Below are 21,577 nucleotides of genomic sequence, written 5' to 3'. Positions count from 1 at the left end.
TGTTTCCATTAATTGGGTGTTTTTCAGAGCTGGTCTTTTTATTCGAAAGACCAATTAGTCAAATAAATCAGAATTGGCTGCCTGTCTAAACACAGCCTAAGAAATGCTTGCAACATGTCATGTATCTGTTGCTGCATTGCTGATGAAAGGACCAGTGCAGTCAACTTGATTTTCTTGTGTTTTATATATGTTATGATAACGCCCCTTTAGTACAAGTCTTTGGAAAGAAATGTCAGCCTGTTTTGATGTGATGGAGTTTTGGCCTGCCTAGCGAAATCACAGGTGGTAACTATTTAATAGACCAATAAGAAAGAGAGTTCCAACCCAATCTGCCAATAACAGCTAGTTTTCAGTTTTCCCCTCTCCAATTCCAGACAGTCCTAGCTAAATTCTTGCTTGAGATATTGCTCTTCCGCTACAAGACAATGTTACTAGCCTACGGATCAGCAAGAGGATCTGCCCCTCCATACCTTTAGGTTATGCTCAAACCCTACACCCCTAAACCGAGCACTCCATCACAGATAGAACAATGAGACCGATATTTCAATGGATTTATAAATGTGAAGCACCTGCTTGGCTTTTCCACTCCCTACCAAATATGGTAGTGAGAGGAAGCCCAGTATCCGGCAGTGGGTGAAGATGGAACGAGATACATTTTGGCCAACGTTCTGCAAAATTTCACATTGATGAAACATTTATTACAGTTTACTGAGTGCAAAGGCGATTTGAGTTATTGCACACGTGTACTTCACAGAGTAGGCATTCCCTAAAGGAAATATGCAGATGTTTTCTAGAACGAGCTAATAGGATCTCGCTAGCTCGTGCTTGGCTCTGCCCACCTCCTTGCTTGATCTACCAACTCATGACTCATTTATTCCCATTGGAAACGACAGGCTGTGGTCTATCTTGGTTTAGTTATAAACACCCTGTTCTGCCAGCTCTGGTCTCATTAGCACTCCCACACCTACGAAAGGGCAGCACCCGCTCAGTCCAGTCCAAGCTCTTCTCTTTCCTGGCACCCCAATGGTGGAACCAGCTTCCCACTGAAGCTAAGACAGCAGAGTCCCTGACACTCTTCCAAAAACATCTGAACCCTACCTCTTCAAAGAGTCTTTTACATAATCACACAGCACCCCTCTCGCACCCCTTCCTGACCCTGCTCCCAAAATGCCTTTTGTGAACTAACACTCACACCTTACTTTTTTCCATCTTACTAGCTCTGACTTTGCTGATTGACTTTTGGTTTGATATTGAGTTAAACACTGCTGCATTGGACCTTTAATAAACAAAATACTTGACGAAATTGTTTTCTTTATCAGTTATTAAACACAAAATTGCCTGAACACACAGTATGTGTGGGACGTACCCATATTGTACACTGAAATGCACTGTAGGTGGCAGCATAGCCCACGACCAGTGGTAGGTTTCCAGGACAGTACACACGAAGAAGACATTGCAAAAGTCGTCCTTTTCTTAACGGTGAGCTATATTTATATATAGCTAGTTAGCTATCTATCTCACATTCGGTTGAAAATCGTTTGTATAACATAAATTGTATTCCACTTGTATCTAATTGTAATCTGCATTAGGGAGATGGATTTTATACTAGGCTAATCGGACTGGCTTGTTTGCTTTGTTTAGCTAGCTATCTGTTGTTAGCCAATGCTAAACTTAACTCGCTACAGTATGTGACAATGCCTAGCATCACTCATTGCCAACTAGCTAAGTTAGCCAACTATATTTTCCACATGGATAGCTGTAGTCTTTTTAGCTAGCTCCTTATTTGTCTAAACTTGCCCACGGTCTGTGATCATCATAGCTCTGGTGGGTAAAATGTAGTGATTAGAATGGTTTTGCTTTAGGTGGGACTCCTCTTCGCCATCAACATGTCGGGTAGTGGTCCAGCGGTGCGTGTCAGCATCGAGTCGTCCTGCGAGAAGCAGGTCCAGGAGGTGTCTTTGGATGGCATGGAGACATATGTCCCTCCCTTGTCTATGTCCCAGAACCTGGCCAAGCTAGCCCAGAGGATCGACTTTGGCCAGGGATCAGACTCCGATGAAGAGGGGGTGGAAACAGAGCCCGGGACCCCCAGGAGTGGGGGAAGCAAGAGCCAGAGGAGGATGAAGGTATGTCACCCAATGGACACATTCAGTGTTTGTCTTGTGATAGAAAAATTACACATTTACCTGATTTTGTTTGATATTAATACATAACAAATATGAGGATATTTCTGTCCTGTTCGTGTCTGTGTTTTTATGGTCTCCACTCTAGTTCCCTGCAGAGTTGGCTTGAGCTGACAAATGAGTTAAAGACAGCATTGCATAGACAATAATGTGTTTTTCCTAGAGATAGCTTAGGAGTAGAACAATCCCTTATTGTCTCAAAATCATCTTTGCATCTAGGAAACTAAGCCAGGGTTTGGGTTAAGACAACAACCCACATGCAGATAACGACAGGATGAACCCAGAGTGGCTTATGATGCTCTTTGGTCTGCATGAGGGGTGTTGAACCAACCATGGCTGAGCATTGTTAGTGTCAGCAATATAAAGTGCTCTGCATATGTGTGAAGGTTAGGTTACTTGGTCCAACACTCAAGGGTGGTGGGGGGGGGTCGACCAGCCTCATTAGTGCAATAATTAATTGATATTAAATAAAGATGATTGTTTGAAGAAATGACCAAATCTCTCTCAGTACTGAATTTCCACGACAGTCTACACCAGCTTCATGAATTGACTGTAAAGGTATTATTTCTGCCTTGGAGTTATTTTCGAAAAACCTTATGTTCCTGAGACCATCTGATTGACATCTGTAGCAGGGCTGCAATGATACCAATTAGCACAATATTTTTTTCCATGGCATAGATGAAAACACAAAGCAGAACTAACTCTTTGGTCCTTTGAAAACCTGCTGTCTGTAAAACATTGTGTGCTATAGCTTGGAAAATAAATAAATATGACTGGATGACAACATTGAAATTTGTTTCCAACATTAGGTCTGTTTTCCTAAAAAGTTAAATCCGCTTCGTGTTTTGTTTCCTTGCCACGATACTAATGAGTATCGCAATACTGGTATGTACCCGGCCCAAATCTGAAGCAACACTTATGATTTCTATTAAGAGCTTTGTAGGGAGTTGATCTGAACAGAATGGTTGATTGATACTTGCTCCTCCTCCTTCCAGCCACAGTGAAGTTCCAGCCGTCTTTGTGGCCCTGGGACTCTGTGCGTAACAACCTCCGCAGCTCCCTGACAGAGATGTGTGTGCTATACGACGTCCTCAGCGTAGTCAAGGAGAAGAAGTACATGGCCCTGGACCCAGTGTCCCAGGACCCCTCAGCCGGAAAGGTAGGCCTAGCTAAGTGGCTTTACTCAGGACTTCAATCTTTTCAATGCATCTCAGTAGTCTTAAGTGGTTCTTTCTTCATTCTGTCTTCATTTGCACTGACGTGGAATAACTAAACTGATAATGAAAGCTAATTCCTGGTACACAGTACATATCCAACATATTGCTTACTTTGATCTATCCTGTGTTTTGAGGTCACTGCAGATGAAGGAGATGGAGCCACTGGACTATTTGACATGAACCTATGACCTCACTCTCTCTCCCCTGACCTCCCTACCTCACTCCTTACTATAGACGCCACAGGTGTTCCAGCTCATCAGTAAGAAGAAGTCTTTGGCCACAGCAGCTCAGCTGCTCCTGAAGGGGGCAGATAAACTAAGCAAGTCAGTGGCAGAGAACCAGGAGAACAGGAGACAGAGAGACTTCAACTCAGAGCTGCTGCGGCTCCGCTCGCAGTGGAAACTACGCAAAGTAGGAGACAAGATCCTGGGAGACCTCAGCTACAGGAGCGCAGGTGTGGAGGCGTTAACTCTGCTCAAATGTCTCATTTAGTGTCATTGCAGTATTTACCACCTTCTGCACATTCATTGTTTTTATGACATTCTATAGCTAATTTCTAATGCCATGTATCTCTCTGCAGGATCCTTGTTTCCTCATGCCGGCACCTTTGAGGTGATAAAGAACACGGACATCGACCTGGACAAGAAGCTCCCGGAGGATTACTGTCCACTGAACGTCCAGATCCCCAGTGATCTGGAGGGATCAGCTTACATCAAAGTGAATAGATACTGCTCAGGGAACATACCTCATTGTGATAATGTTGATGTTCAGCCTGGCCTCTCAAACATTGTGTTGTCTTCCAGGTTTCAATCCAGAAACAAGCCCCTGACATAGGTGACCTAGGCACTGTGAGTCTGTTCAGGAGGCAGCCTAAAGCTAAAGCAGGCACTCAGCCGTGGCATGTGAAGCTGGAAGCTGCCCAGAATGTGCTGCTCTGTAAGGAGATTTTTGCCCAGCTGTCCCGGGAGGCGGTTCAGATCAAGTCCCAGATCCCCCACATCGTAGTCAAGAACCAGATCATTTCTCAACCCTTCCCAGGTGAGGACACTTCACAATGCTTTTAGGAGAGTTATTGTAGCCTATGGAAAATTAATACTCCATGAAACCATGCATTTTGCAAAATCAATGTGTTTTTTTGTTGTCTGTTACCTGGAGTAGTGCTTTCTAAGTGTCCAGAGATGCAGTAGCTGTTATTTTGCTGTTATTCACCCCTCGTCAGCTGTGCAGAGTCCTAATCTTAAGAGATTTCTGTATTACACCACTATTAAGGTTGTCTATCCTCCCTGCAGGTCTCCAGTTGTCCATTTCTCTGTGTCACTCCACTGGAGAGAAGAAGAACCAGAGAGCGTCACCAGAGAAACCTAAACCCGACGACCACCTCTACGTTTTAGAACACAACCTGCACCAACTCATGAGAGAGGTGGGTCCGCCAGTCTTTCTGGGTGGAGAATTCTGGAACTAAATTGAACCTGGCCATCTAGTAATTATATTGTTGACCAAAGACGTACTCAGACAGATACTGACCAAACTAAGCCCCCCTTGTTTTATTTCATCTTGTACATATGCACATGTGTGTATCAATGCTAATTGTGTGAACTGTGATACATATTGATCAATATAAATGCCCCGCCCTTCCCACCCACAGTTCCACAAGCAGACCCTGAGTTCGATAGTGATGCCCCATCCGGCTAGTGCCCCCTTTGGCCACAAAAGGCAGCGTATGGCAGGGCCCATGGCCTATGACAAGGCTGAGATCTCCAACCTGCAGCAGAATGAGGGCCTACTGGAGAAGATCATCAAACAGGCCAAACACATCTTCCTACGCAGCAGGTAGGCACAAAAACACCACATCAATGATAAGCTCATACTGTTTTATTTTTTAATAATATGCTTCTGTCAGGCTTGTTGTTTCACTCAAAGCATCCCTTATCTTTTTTTGTCAAATCATGAAAATGTTTGCACAATGAAACAATATGTTACTGAATAAACATTTTACAGGACAGCAAATCAACATTGACTGTAAGTCCACCACTCGTGTCTGTTTCAGGACGGCGCGAACCATCGACAGCCTGGCCAGTCGTATAGAAGACCCCCAGATCCAGGCCCACTGGTCCAACATCAACGATGTGTACGAGTCCAGTGTCAAAGTCCTCATCACCTCCCAGGGTTACGAGCAGATCTGCAAGTAAGTGGAGCAGGAGCCAAGCCAGAGCAACAGAGGCAGAGTTCTGTTAAAGCCAGGAGGACTGGCTAGGCCAGAGCAACAGAGGCAGAGTTCTGTTAAAGCCAGGAGGATTAGCTAGGCCAGAGCAACAGAGGCAGAGAGTACTCTTTCTACATTGTTTAAGGGATAGTGTTTAGAGAATATACTTCTGGGCCAGGAAGTGTCAACATATCTTCTAGGCAAGTTGGTTAAGAAAAATATCTTATTTACAATGACGGCCTACACCGGCCAAACCCAGCTGACGCTGGGCCAATGGTGCGCCGTCCTATAGGACTCCCAATCACAGCCGGTTGTAATACGGCCTCAATATACGGTGAGAATAAATTAACGGGGGAAAAGTTGGGTTCCTTGCTGGAATAACAGAAGAAGAGGTTTCACCTTAATGAATTACCACCAATTTAATTGGGTAATTATTCAGCTTTTTCAACATTCGGTAGAAATAAAAAGTCTTGTCTAGCAATAAACTTTGACCATGGAGAAAGAATGTTCCATGACCTTCTGTGTGGGTGTGTGCAGGTCTATCCAGCTGCAGCTGAACATAGGGGTTGAGCAGATACGAGTGGTGCACAGGGACGGCCGTGTCATCACACTCTCTCACCAGGAACAGGAGCTGCAGGACTTCCTTCTCTCCCAGGTCAAAGGACAAACTGACTGCTGTTTATGTACCCTGTATTACACTCAAGTATAGCTAGAAGCCAGCTATATATTCTAAAGTGCATAACATTTGCCAGACCTAGTTCTTCACTTGGCTTATTGCTCCAGGGAAACTTTTATTCAAATCAATTTCAAAGTATTGATGTAGCCTTTTTGTAGCTGCCTGTCTGAACCAGTGTGAGTAACAGTGTCCCCTGTGTCTCTCCCCTGGTACTACAGATGTCTCAGCACCAGGTCCATGCGGTACAGCAGCTGGCTAAGGTGATGGGTTGGCATGTTCTGAGCTTCAGTAACCATGTGGGCCTGGGCTCTGTGGAGAGCATCGGTAATGCCTCGGCCATCACCGTCGCCTCCTCCAACGGGGAATACGCCATCTCAGGTACCGTCTTCAATCAATCAATCTGACATTTTGGATGTTACCTTAAACAACTCATTTAGTCTGAAAACTAATATAATGATTGGAATGACTGAAATGTATAAGATAATGTTAACATTTGTCCAAATGAATGCGATGCATCTTCTGCAGTGCGTAATGGTCCAGAGAGTGGCTGTAAGGTCCTGGTCCAGTTCCCACGCAGCCAGAGCAAGGAGCTGCCCAAGTCTGACGTCATCCAGGATGGGAAGTGGAACCACCTGCGAGGGCCCTACAAGGAGGTCCACTGGAGTAAAATGGAGGGACGCAACTTTGTCTACAAGATGGAGCTTCTCATGGCTGCCCTCACCCCCTGTCCTTAGGTCTGGCCACTATCACACTCTCTCTCTTGCTCTCTCTGATAGGATTCAGCATATAGAAAACAAACTTGGTCCACTTTTGTTGAAATCATGCATGGATGTTAGTATAATTGCTTGGACATTTGACTTACCCGTGTCGATGTAAAAAATATATATTTCAAATGTTGTTACAGTAAAAAAAACTCAGCTGTGAAAATAAATATATTATTTGTTTCCGCTTGTCAGTTTCCTTACATAAAATAGCATGGACTAATATCAGCTGTTGTGTGTACAGTAAAATAATACATGCAGCTAGTCTTGAGGCATGTGGTTGACAATCCTTCATCTGTTCCTGGAATCAGTAAACTGGTCATATTTACATGCTGTGGACGCTTAACATTAGTCTTTAATTTTAGCTCAGATTGGTTGTTGGGCAGTGTCATCTGGCTGTCTCATAGATCTTCATATCAGAGAGGTTGCAGGTCCGTTACATCATTCTCTGGAGAGAAAAACATGAGATTCAATGACACAAACCAAGTACACACAAGAACAATTAAACTTGAGTCGTTGAATTACTAAATGTATCTACACCAAAAAGCATTCTAAAATAATTTACCTGGCATCTGCCGCCTCTGTGTCCATGCCTTGATCCGGCAGTAGGCTTTGTCCATGAGCCACATGGAGACCATGAGAAAGCCAGCCAGGGAGGCCAGCCCTACAGCAAACACTGCCAGGTACTGGAGGTCCTCATACAGAACCTCTACAACACAGGGAGGGACAACACACCATGTTCATTCTCACTTCCACTAACTCGCTTACTCAGAAATGAAGGTCACTTGTACTGAACTACTTGTAAAGATACTGTTCATTAACACCATAAGGCCGCTACAGAAACCGTCTCCAGGACTGAGAGGAAAACAGTACCATAAAGGGGTTCTTGTAAATGTCAGCTATGAGGAAACACTAACACTGTAGCCTAAAGCAAAATGCCACACTGTGATACAGGCCTGCGCCCACTATTCACTCACCTTCTACCTTCAAGACAAATCCTTCATCTTTGCTGCTCCCGGACAGTTCAGTCACAGTGATCACGTAGAAGCCGGCGTCCTGAATACGTAGGTCCGACAGTCCCATAGATCCATTAGTGTATGTGTGGACTCTGTCCATGTAGTCCTCTGATACATTGGTAAACCCACCAGGTTGCCACGCCCCAATGTCTCTGCTCACCCTGCCAGACATAAAGGTCCACTGTATGGTGGGAGTCCCAACACAGGCGATGTCTACAGAGAACAATACATCCTGTTGGACAGGCCTGGTCAGACTCTGCTGAGGAGACCGTATGGAGATGGCTCCAGCTGCCGGAGGAAGGACATAGTGGAGGGAGGAAGGGAAAGAGAGGAACAGTGCTGGTTAATGTATGATAGAGAGAACTTGATATATATGATTTGTATTTTAGAATCAGATAAATCAACATATTATGACCCACACACTGATGTTTTATTGAACATATTATTCCAAACACAGACTTTTACATTTATATTGGCCTATTTCATACTGATGGGGTTGCTGTCATCAAATTACTGAGATGGCTCATTGGCATGTGATTCTAGCGCTTCGCTCATCTCAAATCAAAGTTTATCGGTTGCGTATACAGATTTACAGATGTTATCGCAGGTGCAGCGAAATGCTAGTGTTTCAAGCTTCAACAGTGCAGTAATACCTAGAAAATACAAAACAATACACACGTTAACCCTCACAAGGCTGCTGGCCCAGACAGCATCCCCAGCCACGTCCTCAGAGCATGTGCAGACCAGCTGGCTGGAGTGTTTACAGACATATTCAATCTCTCCCTATCCGTCTGTTGACCCCACGTGTTTCAAGATGTCCACCATTGTTTCCTGTACCCAGGAAAGCAAATGTAACTGAACTAAATGACGATCGGCCCGTAGCACTCACTTCTGTCATCATGAAGTGCTTTGAGAGACTAGTCAAGGATCATATCACCTCTACCTTACCTGACACCCTACCCCGCCCTGTGAAACTGGGTCCTGGACTTCCTGACAGGCCGCCCCTGGGTGGTGAAGGTAGGAAACAACACCTCCACTTCGCTGATCCTCAACAATGGGGCCCCACAAGAATGCATGCTTAGCCCCCTCCTGTACTCCCTGTTCACCCATGACCGTGTGGCCACGCACGCCTCCAACTCAATCATCAAGTTTGCAGACGTCACAACAGTAGTAGGCTTGATTACCAACAATGACGAGACATCGAGGAGGTGAGGGCCCTGGGAGTGTGGTGCCAGGTAAATAACCTCTCACCCAACATCAACAAAACAAAGGAGATGATCGTGGACTTCAGGAAACAGCAGAGTCAGTGTGCCGAAGGAGGCGCAACAGTGCCTTTTTAACCTCAAGAGGCTGAAGAAATTTGGCTTTGCACCTAAAACCCTCAAAAACTTTTACAGATGCACAATTGAGAGCATCCTGTCGGGCTGTATCACCACCTGGTATGGAAACTGCACTGCCTGCAATTGCAGGCAGAGGGTGGTGCGGTCTGCCCATCGCAAACTACCTGGCCTCCAGGACACCTACGGCACCCGATGTCACAGGAATGCCAAAAAGATCATCAAGGACAACCACCACACAAGCCACTGCTTGTTCACCCTGTTATCATCCAGAAGGCTAGGTCAGTACAAGAGAGACTGAAAAACAGCTTCTGTCTCAAGGCCATCAGACTGTTAAATAGCCATCACTAGCAAAGTAGAGGTTGCTGCCCTATATACATAGACTTGAAATCACTGGCCACTTTAATAATTGTAACACTAGTCACTTTAAAAATGTTTACATATTTTGCATTACTCATCTCATATGTACAGTCGTGGCCAAAATATTTGAGAATGACACAATATTAATTTTCACAAAGTCTGCTGCCTCAGTTAGTATGATGGCAATTTGCAAATAAACCAGGATGTTATGAAGAGTGATCAGATGAATTGCAATTAATTGCCTCTTTCCCTCTTTGCCATGGAAATGCAATGAATCTCCAAAAAACATTTCCACTGCATTTCAGCCCTGCCACAGAAGGACCAGCTGACATCATGTCAGTGATTCTCTCATTAACACAGGTGTGAGTGTTGACGAGGACAAGGCTGGAGATCCCTCTGTCATGCTGATTGAATTCGAATAACAGACTGTAAGCTTCCAAAGGAGGGTGGTGCTTGGAATTATTGTTCTTCCTCTGTCAACCATGTTTACCTGTAAGTGAACATGTGCCGTCATCATTGCTTTGCACAAAAAGTGCTTCACAGGCAAGGACATTGCTGCCAGTAAGATTGCACCTAAATCAACCATTTATCAGATCATCAAGAACTTCAAGGAGAGCTGTTGAATTGTTGTGAAGAAGGCTTCAGGGTGCCCAAGAAAGTCCAGCAAGCTCCAGGACCGTCTCCTAAAGTTGATTCAGCTATGGGAACGGGGCACCAGTACAGAGCTTGCTCAGCAGGCAGGTGTGAGTGAATCTGCACGCACAGTGAGGCGAAGACATTTTGAGGATGGCCTGATATCAAGAAGGGCAGCAAAGAAGCCACTTCTATGCAGGACAAACATCAGGGACAGACTGTTATTCTGAAAAAGGTACATGGATTGGACTGCTGAGGACTGAGGTACAGTCATTTTCTCTGATGAATTCCCTTTCCGATTGTTTGGGGCATCCGGAAAAATCTTGTCCGGAGAAGACAAGGTGAGCACTACCATCAGTCCTGTGTCATACCAACAGTAAAGCATCCTGAGACCATTCATGTGTGGGGTTGCTTCTCAGCCAAGGGAGTGGGCTCACTCACAAGTTTGCCTAAGAACACAGCCATGAATAAAGAATGGTACCAACACATCCTCAGAGAGCAATGGGGTATTTTGTGTAGATTGATGAAGAACATTTTTTTTCCCATCCATTTTAGAATAAGGCAAAATGTAACAAAATGTGGAAAAAGTCAAGGGGTCTGAATACTTTCCGAATGCAATGTACCATAAAGTGGGAAAAACAGTACAGTATGTAAACATTATTAAATGCAATTTTATAAGGTGCAGGTTAGTGTACCAGGTAGCCTGCTAGTAACAGTGAGGTTCAGGGCAGGGTGCTGGGCGAAGGATGGCTAGTGGTGACCTGGAGATAAAAGCAGTTTATCAGTCTCTCGGTCCCAGCTTTTGTACTGTCTTCACTTTCTAGATGGTAGTGGGTAAAATAGCCATGGCTATGGCTGAGGTCCTTGATGGCCTTCCTGTGACACAAGGTGCTGTAGATGTCATGGAGGGCATGCCGTTTGCCAACTCTGGAGAGCCCTGCGGTTGCGAATGGTGCAATTGCTGTACCAGGCAGTGATACATCCCGACAGGAGGCTCTTAATGGTGCATGTGTAGAAATTCATGAGGGTCTTAGGAGCCATGCCGAAATTCTTCAGCCTCCTGTGGTTGAAGAGGCGCTGTTGCACCTCCTTCACCACACTGTCTGTGTGAAGGGACCATTCTAGGTTGTCAATGATGTGCACGCCTATAAGCCTGAAACCTAAGTCACGTCCAAGTCAGTCTTGAGACCAGTAAGATGTTAGAAATGTTAGGAATTGAAAAATATATTATACTATAGAACAGGTTCCTCCAGGTACTGTGAACCTTCTGCGTCACTCTCTTCAATAACAGGTTGTTCTTAGTTCGTCTTCTTTGAAACTTGCCAAACAAGCTTATGGCTTCTGGAAAGAAATGCTGTCGGCATGCTCAACATTTGTCACTCATTCAGCCAATAGATACTTTCAACTGGTTTTCCCCACCAACCAACGAGTCGGAGTCAGAGCCCGAGTCAGAGCCCAAGACTTTCCAGGTCTCTCCTCCACCCGTTACCGGGTCTGAGCCGCCGAAGCCTCCCGCCATTCACTCTGACAAATTGAAAACACTAGTCATTGGCGACACCATTAACCGCAATATTAGACTTAAAAATAATTATCCAGCAATCATATATTGTTTACCAGGGGGCAGGGTTACCGACGTAAAGGCTCGTCTGAAGAGTGTAGGTTATAGGGGTATTGTTATCAATGTCGGCACCGACGATATTAGGATGAAACAGTCAGAGGTCACCAAGCGCAACAAAACTTTGGCGTGTACCTTAACTAGAAAGATGTGTTGGCATTGACTGTCTCTGGCCCTCTCCCAGTTAGGGGGAGGGATGAGCTCTACAGCAGAATAACACAACTCAAACTGTTTCCTGCCCCTCCCAAAATATAGAATTTATACATAACTGTCCCTCTTCCTGGTACTCACCACCAACAGGACCAAGTCTGGCCTGCTGAGGAGTGACGGACTGGAGTGGTGCTCTCATCTTATCTATCATCATAGACAGGTCTCTAACTCCTCTCGCTCCACAATGAGATGGGTGCAGGCATCAGGGTGTTAGCCAGTCTGCCAGCTTAGTGGAGTCTGTTCCCAGCACAGTCAGTGTAGTCAGCTCAGTTTTCCCCATTGAGACCGTCTAACTGAACATGGCGGGATTCACCTTAGCAATCTCACTGGAATAAAGACCTCCATTCCTGTCGTCATTATTGAAAGAGATTGTGTTAATAACTCACATCTCAAAATAGGACTACTTAATGTTAGATCCCTCACTTCAAAGGCAGTCATAGTCAATGAACTAATCACTATTCATATGATGTGATTGGCCCCGACTAAAACATGGCTCAAGCTTGATGAATTTACTGTGTTAAATGAGGCCTCTCCTCCTGGTTACACTAGTGACCATATCCCCTGAGCATCCTGCAAAGGTGGAGGTGTTGCTAACATTTATGAAAGAGAATTTCAATTTACAAAAAAAAAGTCTATGCAGCATTCTTAATCACTTTCTATAGCTACTGTTTACAGGCCTCCTGGGCCATATACAACGCTCCACACTGAGTTCCCGGAATTCCTATCGGACCTTGTAGTCATGGCAGATAATGTTCACATTTTTTGTGACTTCAATATTCACATGGAGAAGTCCACAGACCCACTCCAAAAGGCTTTCGAGCCATCATCGACTCAGTGAGTTTTGTCCAACATGTCTTCGGACCTACGCATTGTCACAATCATACCCTGGAATTAGTTTTGTCCCATGGAATAGATATTGTGGATCTAAAAGTTTTTCCTCATAATCCTGGACTATAGGACCAGCATTTTATTAGGTTTGTCGCAACAAATTAGGTTTGTCGCAACAAATAATTAGCTCAGACCACAACCAAGGATTATTAAAACCCTTGCTATACATTTTCGGACAACCCAAAGATTCCTAAATGCCCTTCCAGACTCCTTCCACCTACCCAAGGACGCCAGAGTACAAAAATCAGTTAACCACCTAACCAAGGATCTAAACTTAACCTCGCGTAATACCCTCTCCTGTGCCCAAGAACACAAAGGCAACCTGCCTAAATGACTACAGACCCGTAGCACTCATGTCCGTAGCCATGAAGTGCTTTGAAAGGCTGGTAATGGCTCACATCAACACCATTATCCCAGAAACCCTAGACCCACTCCAATTTGCATACCGCCCAAACAGATCCACAGATGATGCAATCTCTATTGCACTCCACACTGCTCTTTCCCACCTGGACAAAAGAAACACCTATGTGAGAATGCTGTTCATTGACTACAGCTCAGCGTTCAACACCATAGTACCCTCAAAGTTCATCACCAAGCTAAGGATCCTGGGACTAAACACCACCCTCTGCAACTGGACCCTGGACTTCTTGACAGGCCGCCACCAGGTGGTGAGGGTAGGTAGCAACACATCTGCCACGCTGATCCTCAACATTGGAGCTCCCCAGGGGTGCGTGCTCAGTCCTCTCGTGTAACTCCCTGTTCACCCACGACTGCATGGCCAGGCACGACTCCAATACCATCATTAAGTTTGCTGATGACACAAAAGTGGTAGGCCTGATCACCGACAATGACGAGACAGCCTATAGGGAGGAGGTCAGAGACCTGGCCGGGTGGTGCCAGAACAACAACCTATCCCTCAACGTAACCAAGACTAAGGAGATGATTGTGGACTACAGGAAAAGGAACACTGCGCAGGTCCCCATTCTCAGTGACGAGGCTGTAGTGGAGCAGGTTGAGAGCTTCAAATTCCTTGGTGTCCACATCAACAACAAACTAGTTTGGTCCAAACACACCAAGACAGTTGTGAAGAGGGCACGACAAAGCCTATTCCCCCTCAGGAAACTAAAAAGATTTGGCATGAGTCCTGAGATCCTCAAAAGGTTCTACAGCTGCAACATCGAGAGCATCCTGACAGGTTGCATCACTGCCTGGTACGGCAATTGCTCGGTCTCCGACCGCAAGGCACTTCAGAGGGTAGTGCCTACGGCCCAGTACGTACATCACTAGGGCAAAGCTGCCTGCCATCCAGGACTTCTACACCAGGCGGTGTCAGAGGAAGGCTCTAAAAAATGTTATTTTACGCTGCTACTACTCTCTGTTTATCTTATATGCATAGTCATTTTAACTATACATTCATGTACATGCTACCTAAATGGCCCGGCCAACCAGTGCTCCCGCACATTGGCTAACCCGGGCTATCTGCATTGTGTCCCACAACCCGCCAACCCCTCCTTTTACGCTTCTGCTACTCTCTGTTCATCATATAAGCATAGTCGCTTTAACGATATCTACATGTACATACTACCTCAATAAGCCTGACTAACAGGTGTCTGTATATAGCCTTGCTACTCTTTTTTCAAATGTCTTTTTACTGCTGTTTTATTTCTCTACTTACCTACACACACACACACATACTGTACCTTTTTTCGCACCATTGTTTAGAGCCTGTAAGTAAGCATTTCACTGTAAGGTCTACACCTGTTTGATTCGGCGCACGTGACAAATAAACTGTGATTTGATTTGATTTGAGATGCCGTTACACTGCTAAAAACAAAAACATTTGTCACAAGAAACTAGCTCCCTGATATACAGAAAATAACCAAGCCCTGAAGCAAGCTTCCAGAAAATTGGAACGCAAATAGCTCTCCACCAAATTGGAATTCTTCCAACTAGCTTGGATACTCGGACAAGTTCTTGCCTGCTTTAGATCTTATCTGACAGGAAGATATCAGTTTGTTTATGTGGATGGTTTCGGTGTTGCTCAAAGTTCCATTTAAGAACCAATACAGTTTTCACTGAGTGTATAAAACATTAGGAACACCTTCCTAATATTGAGTTGCACCCTCTTTTGCACTCAGAACAGCCTCAATTCATCAGTGCATGGACTCTACGAAAGCATTCCACAGGGATGCTGGCCCATGTTGACTCAAATGCTTCCCACAGTTGTGTCAAGTCGGCTGGATGTTCTTTGGGTGGTGGACCGTTCTTGATACACACAGGAGACTGTTGAGCATGAAGACCCAGCAGCATTGCAGTTCTTGACACATTCAAACCAGGGCGCCTGGCACCTACTACCATACCCCGTTTAAAGGCACATAAACTTTTGTCTTGCCCATTCAACTTCTGAATAGCACACATACACAATCCATGTCTCAATTGTCTCAAGGCTTAAAAGTCCTTCTTTAACCTGTCTCCTCCCCATCTACACTGATTGAAGTGGATTACACAAGTGACATCAATAAGGGAAAGTAGCTTTCACCTGGATTCACCTGTCATGGAAAGAGCAGGTGTTCCTAATGTTTGGGACACTCAGTGTATACCTCTTAGGGATGTCATTCGGAAACACAATGTTAACTTTCACTGCCATGCAGATGACACTTTGATGAAACATGGTGAATCCCCAAAATTGCCTACCTTGAAAACCTGTGTTTCAGACATATGGAAGTGAATGGCGGCTAATGTTTTTACATTTAAACTTGGACCAAATAGAGATGCTAGCTCTAGGTCTCAAGAAACAAAGCGATCTTCTGTTTGATCTGACAATTAATCTCAATGGTTGTACAGTTGTATCAAAATAAAACTGGGAGGGCCTCCCGGGTGGCGCAGTGGTCTAGGGCACTGCATCGCAGTGCTGGCTGTGCCACCAGAGACTCTGGGTTTGCGACCAGGCTCTGTCGCAGCCGGCTGTGACCTGGAGATCCGTGGGTCGACGCGCAATTGGCATAGCGTCGCCTGGGTTAGGGAGGGTTTGGCCGGTAGGGATATCCTTGTCTCATTGCACACTAGCGACTCCTGTGGCAGGCTGGGCACAGTGCATGATAACCAGATTGCTAGGTGCACAGTGTTTCCTCCGACACATTGGTGCGGCTGGCTTCCGGGTTGGATGCGCACTGTGTTAAGAAAGCAGTGCAGCTTGGTTGGGTTGTGTTTCGGAGGACGCATGGCTTTCAACCTTCGTCTCTCCCAAGCCCGTATGGGAGTTGTAGCGATGAGACAAGATAGTAATTGCTAACAATTGGATACCATGAAATTGGGGAGAAAAAAAATTCAAATAAATAAATAAAACTGTAAAGGACCAAGAGCAGCTTTTTTCCATCTTCAAACCATTGCAAACATCTTTTACTTTTTGTCAGAAAATTACGCAGAAATGCCAATCCATGCTTTTGTCACATCGAGATTAGAATTCTGCAAAGCTCTACTCCCTGGCTACCCGGATAAAGCACCTAAATCAACTTCAGCTAGTGCTAAATAAAGCCGCTAGAATCTTGACTGTTAAGGCTAGGGCTGATTTCAAGCTTTTACTGCTAACCTACAAAGCATCACATACACGTACCCCACGGTCATGCAGACCTCCTTATTGTTCCCAGAATAATTACGCAAACAGCTGGAGGCAGGGCTTTCTCCTATAGAGCTCCATTTTTATGGAATGCCTATCTATGTGAGAGAGACAGACTCGGTCTTGACCTTTAAGTTTTTCTGAAGACTCATCTCTTCAGTAGGTCATATGACTGAGTATAGTCTGGCCCATGGGGTTCGAAGGTGAACTGCAAAGCACTGGAGTGATGAACCACCCTTGCTGTCTCTGCCTGGCCGGCTCCCCTCTCTCCACTGGGATTCTCTGTCTCTTACCATACTACGGGGGCTGAGTCACTGACTTGCTAGTGCTCTCTCATGCCATCCCTATGAGGGGATGAGGGGTGCATCACGTCGTGCCAGGCCTTTTTTGCTATACTCAAATTGTCAGGTTTTGCACCCACTCAGGCTCGTGCGGTGGGGGAGATCTTAATTTCTGCTGTTCTGCCTGCAGCTATGGAACCCTGACCTGTTCACCGGACGTGGTACCTTGTCCTGGACCTGCTGTTTTGACCCTCCCTCTTTCGCTCTCTCTCTCCCTCTCTCTCTCTCTCTCTCTCTCTCTACCGCACCTCCTTTTTCGACCTCTGAATGCTTGGCTATGAAAAGCCAACTGCCATTTACTCCTGAGGTGCTGACCTGTTGCAACCTCTATAACCACTGTGATTATTATTTGACCCTTCTGGTCATTTATTTATTTATACGTTTGAACATCTTGAAGAACAATCTGGCCTCTGTACTCTTAAAATCTGCACCGTTATCAGCCAGAAGAGGACTGGCCACTCCTCAGAGCCTGGTTCCTCTATAGGTTTCTTCCTAGGTTCCTGCCTTTCTAGGGAGTTTTTCCTATCCACCGTGCTTCTACATCTGCATTGCTTGCTTTTTGGAGTTTTAGGCTGGGTATAAGCACTCTGCTGATGTAAAAAGGGCTTTATAAATACATTTGAATGATTGATTGATGGGTTTTGAATTACCCACATGGCTACTTGCTTTCGGTTGTTTTATCATGTAAGATGTGTTGCAATCAATGTGAATTACTGACTCAGACGCACCAGTCCAACTAAAGATGTGTGTGTACACAAGATGAAGCATGCACAAATAATTTTGTTACAGTGTGGAAAGAATGGCAGAGAAACATTTGGCTGCCAGAAGAATGTCTTGAAACCATCATTCCATATCGAAGTTTTGGTGAATTAACAAACCACTGTGTGTCTAACTGTACTATTATTCTGATACACCGGTACAAACCACATCAGAAAAAATGTTGGAGAATACTCAAAGTTAGTCAACTGATACCAGAAGAAAGTTTCTTCTGCAAGTGATTGGCATACATCATACAGTGCCTTGCGAAAGTATTCGGCCCCCTTGAACTTTGCGACCTTTTGCCACATTTCAGGCTTCAAACATAAAGATATAAAACTGTATTTTTTTGTGAAGAATCAACAACAAGTGGGACACAATCATGAAGTGGAACTACATTTATTGGATTTTTCAAACTTTTTTAACAAATCAAAAACTGAAAAATTGGGCGTGCAAAATTATTCAGCCCTCTTAAGTTAATACTTTGTAGCGCCACCTTTTGCTGCGATTACAGCTGTAAGTCGCTTGGGGTATGTCTCTATCAGTTTTGCACATCGAGAGACTGAAATTTTTTCCCATTCCTCCTTGCAAAACAGCTCGAGCTCAGTGAGGTTGGATGGAGAGCATTTGTGAACAGCAGTTTTCAGTTCTTTCCACAGATTCTCGATTGGATTCAGGTCTGGACTTTGACTTGGCCATTCTAACACCTGGATATGTTTATTTTTGAACCATTCCATTGTAGATTTTGCTTTATGTTTTGGATCATTGTCTTGTTGGAAGACAAATCTCCGTCCCAGTCTCAGGTCTTTTGCAGACTCCATCAGGTTTTCTTCCAGAATGGTCCTGTATTTGGCTCCATCCATCTTCCCATCAATTTTAACCATCTTCCCTGTCCCTGCTGAAGAAAAGCAGGCCCAAACCATGATGCTGCCACCACCATGTTTGACAGTGGGGATGGTGTGGTCAGGGTGATGAGCTGTGCTGCTTTAAACGCCAAATATAACGTTTTGCATTGTTGCCAAAAGGTTCAATTTTGGTTTCATCTGACCAGAGCACCATCTTCCACATGTTTGGTGTGTCTCCCAGGTGGCTTGTGGCAAACTTTAAACAACACTTTTTATGGATATCTTTAAGAAATGGCTTTCTTCTTGCCACTCTTCCATAAAGGCCAGATTTGTGCAATATACGACTGATTGTTGTCCTATGGACAGAGTCTCCCACCTCAGCTGTAGATCTCTGCAGTTCATCCAGAGTGATCATGGGCCTCTTGGCTGCATCTCTGATCAGTCTTCTCCTTGTATGAGCTGAAAGTTTAGAGGGACGGCCAGGTCTTGGTAGATTTGCCGTGGTCTGATACTCCTTCCATTTCAATATTATCGCTTGCACAGTGCTCCTTGGGATGTTTAAAGCTTGGGAAATCTTTTTGTATCCAAATCCGGCTTTAAACTTCTTCACAACAGTATCTCGGACCTGCCTGGTGTGTTCCTTGTTCTTCATGATGCTCTCTGCGCTTTTAACGGACCTCTGAGACTATTACAGTGCAGGTGCATTTATACGGAGACTTGATTACACACAGGTGGATTGTATTTATCATCATTAGTCATTTAGGTCAACATTGGATCATTCAGAGATCCTCACTGAACTTCTGGAGAGAGTTTGCTGCACTGAAAGTAAAGTGGCTGAATAATTTTGCACGCCCAATTTTTCCGTTTTTGATTTGTTAAAAAAGTTTGAAATTTCCAATAAATGTCGTTCCACTTCATGATTGTGCCCCACTTGTTGTTGATTCTTCAAGGGGGCTGAATACTTTCGCAAGGCACTCTACACCCTGAGGCAAACATAGGCATGCCCTTAAACACGCAAGTACTCACCTATTTAAACACATTCAAATCAGTATTTCCATATATGAATACATGCTGACAAAAGTGTTTCCATGTATGGGTAGGATACATACCTAGGTGGCACACATACAATGTGAGGCTGAGGAAAAGAGCGACTTCCTGTGCGTCCCAGAGCCGCAAAGGCCACATTAGATCCCCAGGTCCATATATTCTCACCAGTACGGAGTGTCGACTGGGTCATTCCGCATTCTGGAGCATTCGCTTTACTCTTCTCTGAAAATTCTTTCCTGTCTTTCCTTCCTTTTTATTCTCAGTGTATTGTTAATGTTTTACTCTGGTGGAAAACATTATCTCTCTTTTGTTGGTGATGTTCTCTTCTGTCCTTCTCAGTTCTGTGCTCTCTGGCTACCTAAGCTGCTCTGCCTGTGCAACGGCAGCTCACCTATCAGACAGGATCAGGAGGAGATTAGTGTATACATTCAAACTAACACACAGAGAGAGAGAGAGAGAGAGAGAAAGAGAGAGAGAGAGAGATGGAGGGAGGGAGGGAGGGAGGCAATAACAGAGTAAACATACATGCAGACACACACTCATGCAGAAACACACACACACACACAGAGACACACCTGTACTGCCACCCTGTACTGTCTCCCTGTACGCACCACCGTGGGATGAATAACTGGTATTCGAGTTTGGACACACCTTGCTGAGCAGGCCAGACAGGAAGGAGTGTCTATTCATAGATCTATTCTAAGAGGACTGCACCTCTATGATGACCACATGAATAAAAGTTGCAATGTAGTAAATCACAAATCGTCTTTGCCTATTGGCCGCCTGGTCACTGTTGCAATAGCTTAGAATACTAAGTATTTTCTTTCCTCAAAATGTGTTTTGTTTAGTCAAGGATCAATGTAAGAACTGTGAACCTTCTGTTTTAGTCTGCAGTCAGCCTTTCTCCTATCTAAAGGGTTTTGGTGTAACACTGTATTATGCATGAATTGGATTAGATGAGTCGTGGTTTTTGTGTCACTTATTCAACCACTCCCAATCAATGTACAGAAGTAGGATCTTAATTTGCATTGCAGGAAATACAAACTTGTAGTGTATTCAAAGTTTAAAAAGGCTTCTTAAGTTTCTTAAATTTCCACTTAAACATTTTTTTTTGCCCTACAACAGTGTCGATTAATTAAAATCTGCTGTGAGAATCTGGTCAAATTAAGATCATATATCTGTAGACTTGTCTACTTTTGGGGTGAGGACCAAGGACTGCATATGATTGGACAAAGCCATCGACACCATTCATTCCTATGTGAAGAATCAATAGAGCTCGTCAGTTGGTAGTGTTGTGCACTTGAGTGAAGACCCAAAAGCGGTTTAACAAAAACAGAGTTCTTTAATGAGAACACAGGTAAGACATAGATCCTCTTCAGACGTTGATAATGGCAAAATAGACAACCCGCAGAGAGGGCGACAAATGAAACATAAAGTCCCTCTGATAAATAACAAGAGAGTCCCCTTCTTAGCAGCAGAGGAGAATAGCTGGGTTAGCGGCGACAGGCTGCAGGTCGCTCTGGGTAGGCGCGGGTCATAGAGGAACAGTGGTACCTGATCTCACGTAGCATCAGATGAACTGGACACAGTGCAAACGAAAGACAGCTAGTAGTGTACAGGATGCACCTGCCAGGCAGATTCTGACAGGATAGGACAAGGATGAAGCAAACGAGACGATAGCTTGCTTCTGGCATGAGAAACTCAAACGAGAATCTGACACCGAAAGTAGCAGGAACAGAGAGAGAAATAGAGACCTAATCAGAGGGAAAAAAGGGAACAGGTGGGGAAAGGGTGAACGAGCTAGTTAGGGGAGATGAGGAACAGCTGGAGAAGGAGAGAAAGAGAAGGTAACCTAATAAGACCAGCAGAGAGA

The 21,577-nt window shown here is 44.7% G+C and overlaps 2 protein-coding genes across 2 annotated transcripts; one reads left to right on the top strand and one right to left on the bottom strand.

Annotated features, from left to right (window-relative positions):
* Positions 1–1,424: 1,424 nt before the first annotated feature.
* LOC135546585 (mediator of RNA polymerase II transcription subunit 17-like) lies at positions 1,425–7,223 on the top strand. The gene is given in 13 exon segments (XM_064975145.1): positions 1,425–1,479; positions 1,863–2,076; positions 2,079–2,126; positions 3,179–3,342; positions 3,635–3,854; positions 3,981–4,117; positions 4,204–4,438; positions 4,690–4,820; positions 5,046–5,230; positions 5,448–5,585; positions 6,141–6,258; positions 6,498–6,657; positions 6,805–7,223. Coding segments are annotated over 12 exon segments (1,935 nt in total). The 5' UTR covers positions 1,425–1,479; positions 1,863–1,886; the 3' UTR covers positions 7,014–7,223.
* On the bottom strand, positions 5,263–20,202 carry LOC135546586 (V-set and transmembrane domain-containing protein 5-like). Its single transcript, XM_064975146.1, has 4 exons — positions 19,767–20,202; positions 8,018–8,344; positions 7,606–7,749; positions 5,263–7,488 (listed from the first exon to the last, which is right to left on the bottom strand). Exons 1-4 carry the CDS (start codon positions 19,840–19,842, stop codon positions 7,457–7,459), a joined length of 579 nt encoding a protein of 192 aa, XP_064831218.1. The 5' UTR covers positions 19,843–20,202; the 3' UTR covers positions 5,263–7,456.
* Between the last annotated feature and the right edge of the window lie 1,375 nt (positions 20,203–21,577).

The sequence above is a fragment of the Oncorhynchus masou genome, chromosome 9, assembly GCF_036934945.1.
Source record: "Oncorhynchus masou masou isolate Uvic2021 chromosome 9, UVic_Omas_1.1, whole genome shotgun sequence".
NCBI classification, from domain to species: domain Eukaryota; kingdom Metazoa; phylum Chordata; class Actinopteri; order Salmoniformes; family Salmonidae; genus Oncorhynchus; species Oncorhynchus masou.
Note: the sequence above shows the minus strand (reverse complement) of the source record. Positions and strands in the feature narration are given on the sequence as shown.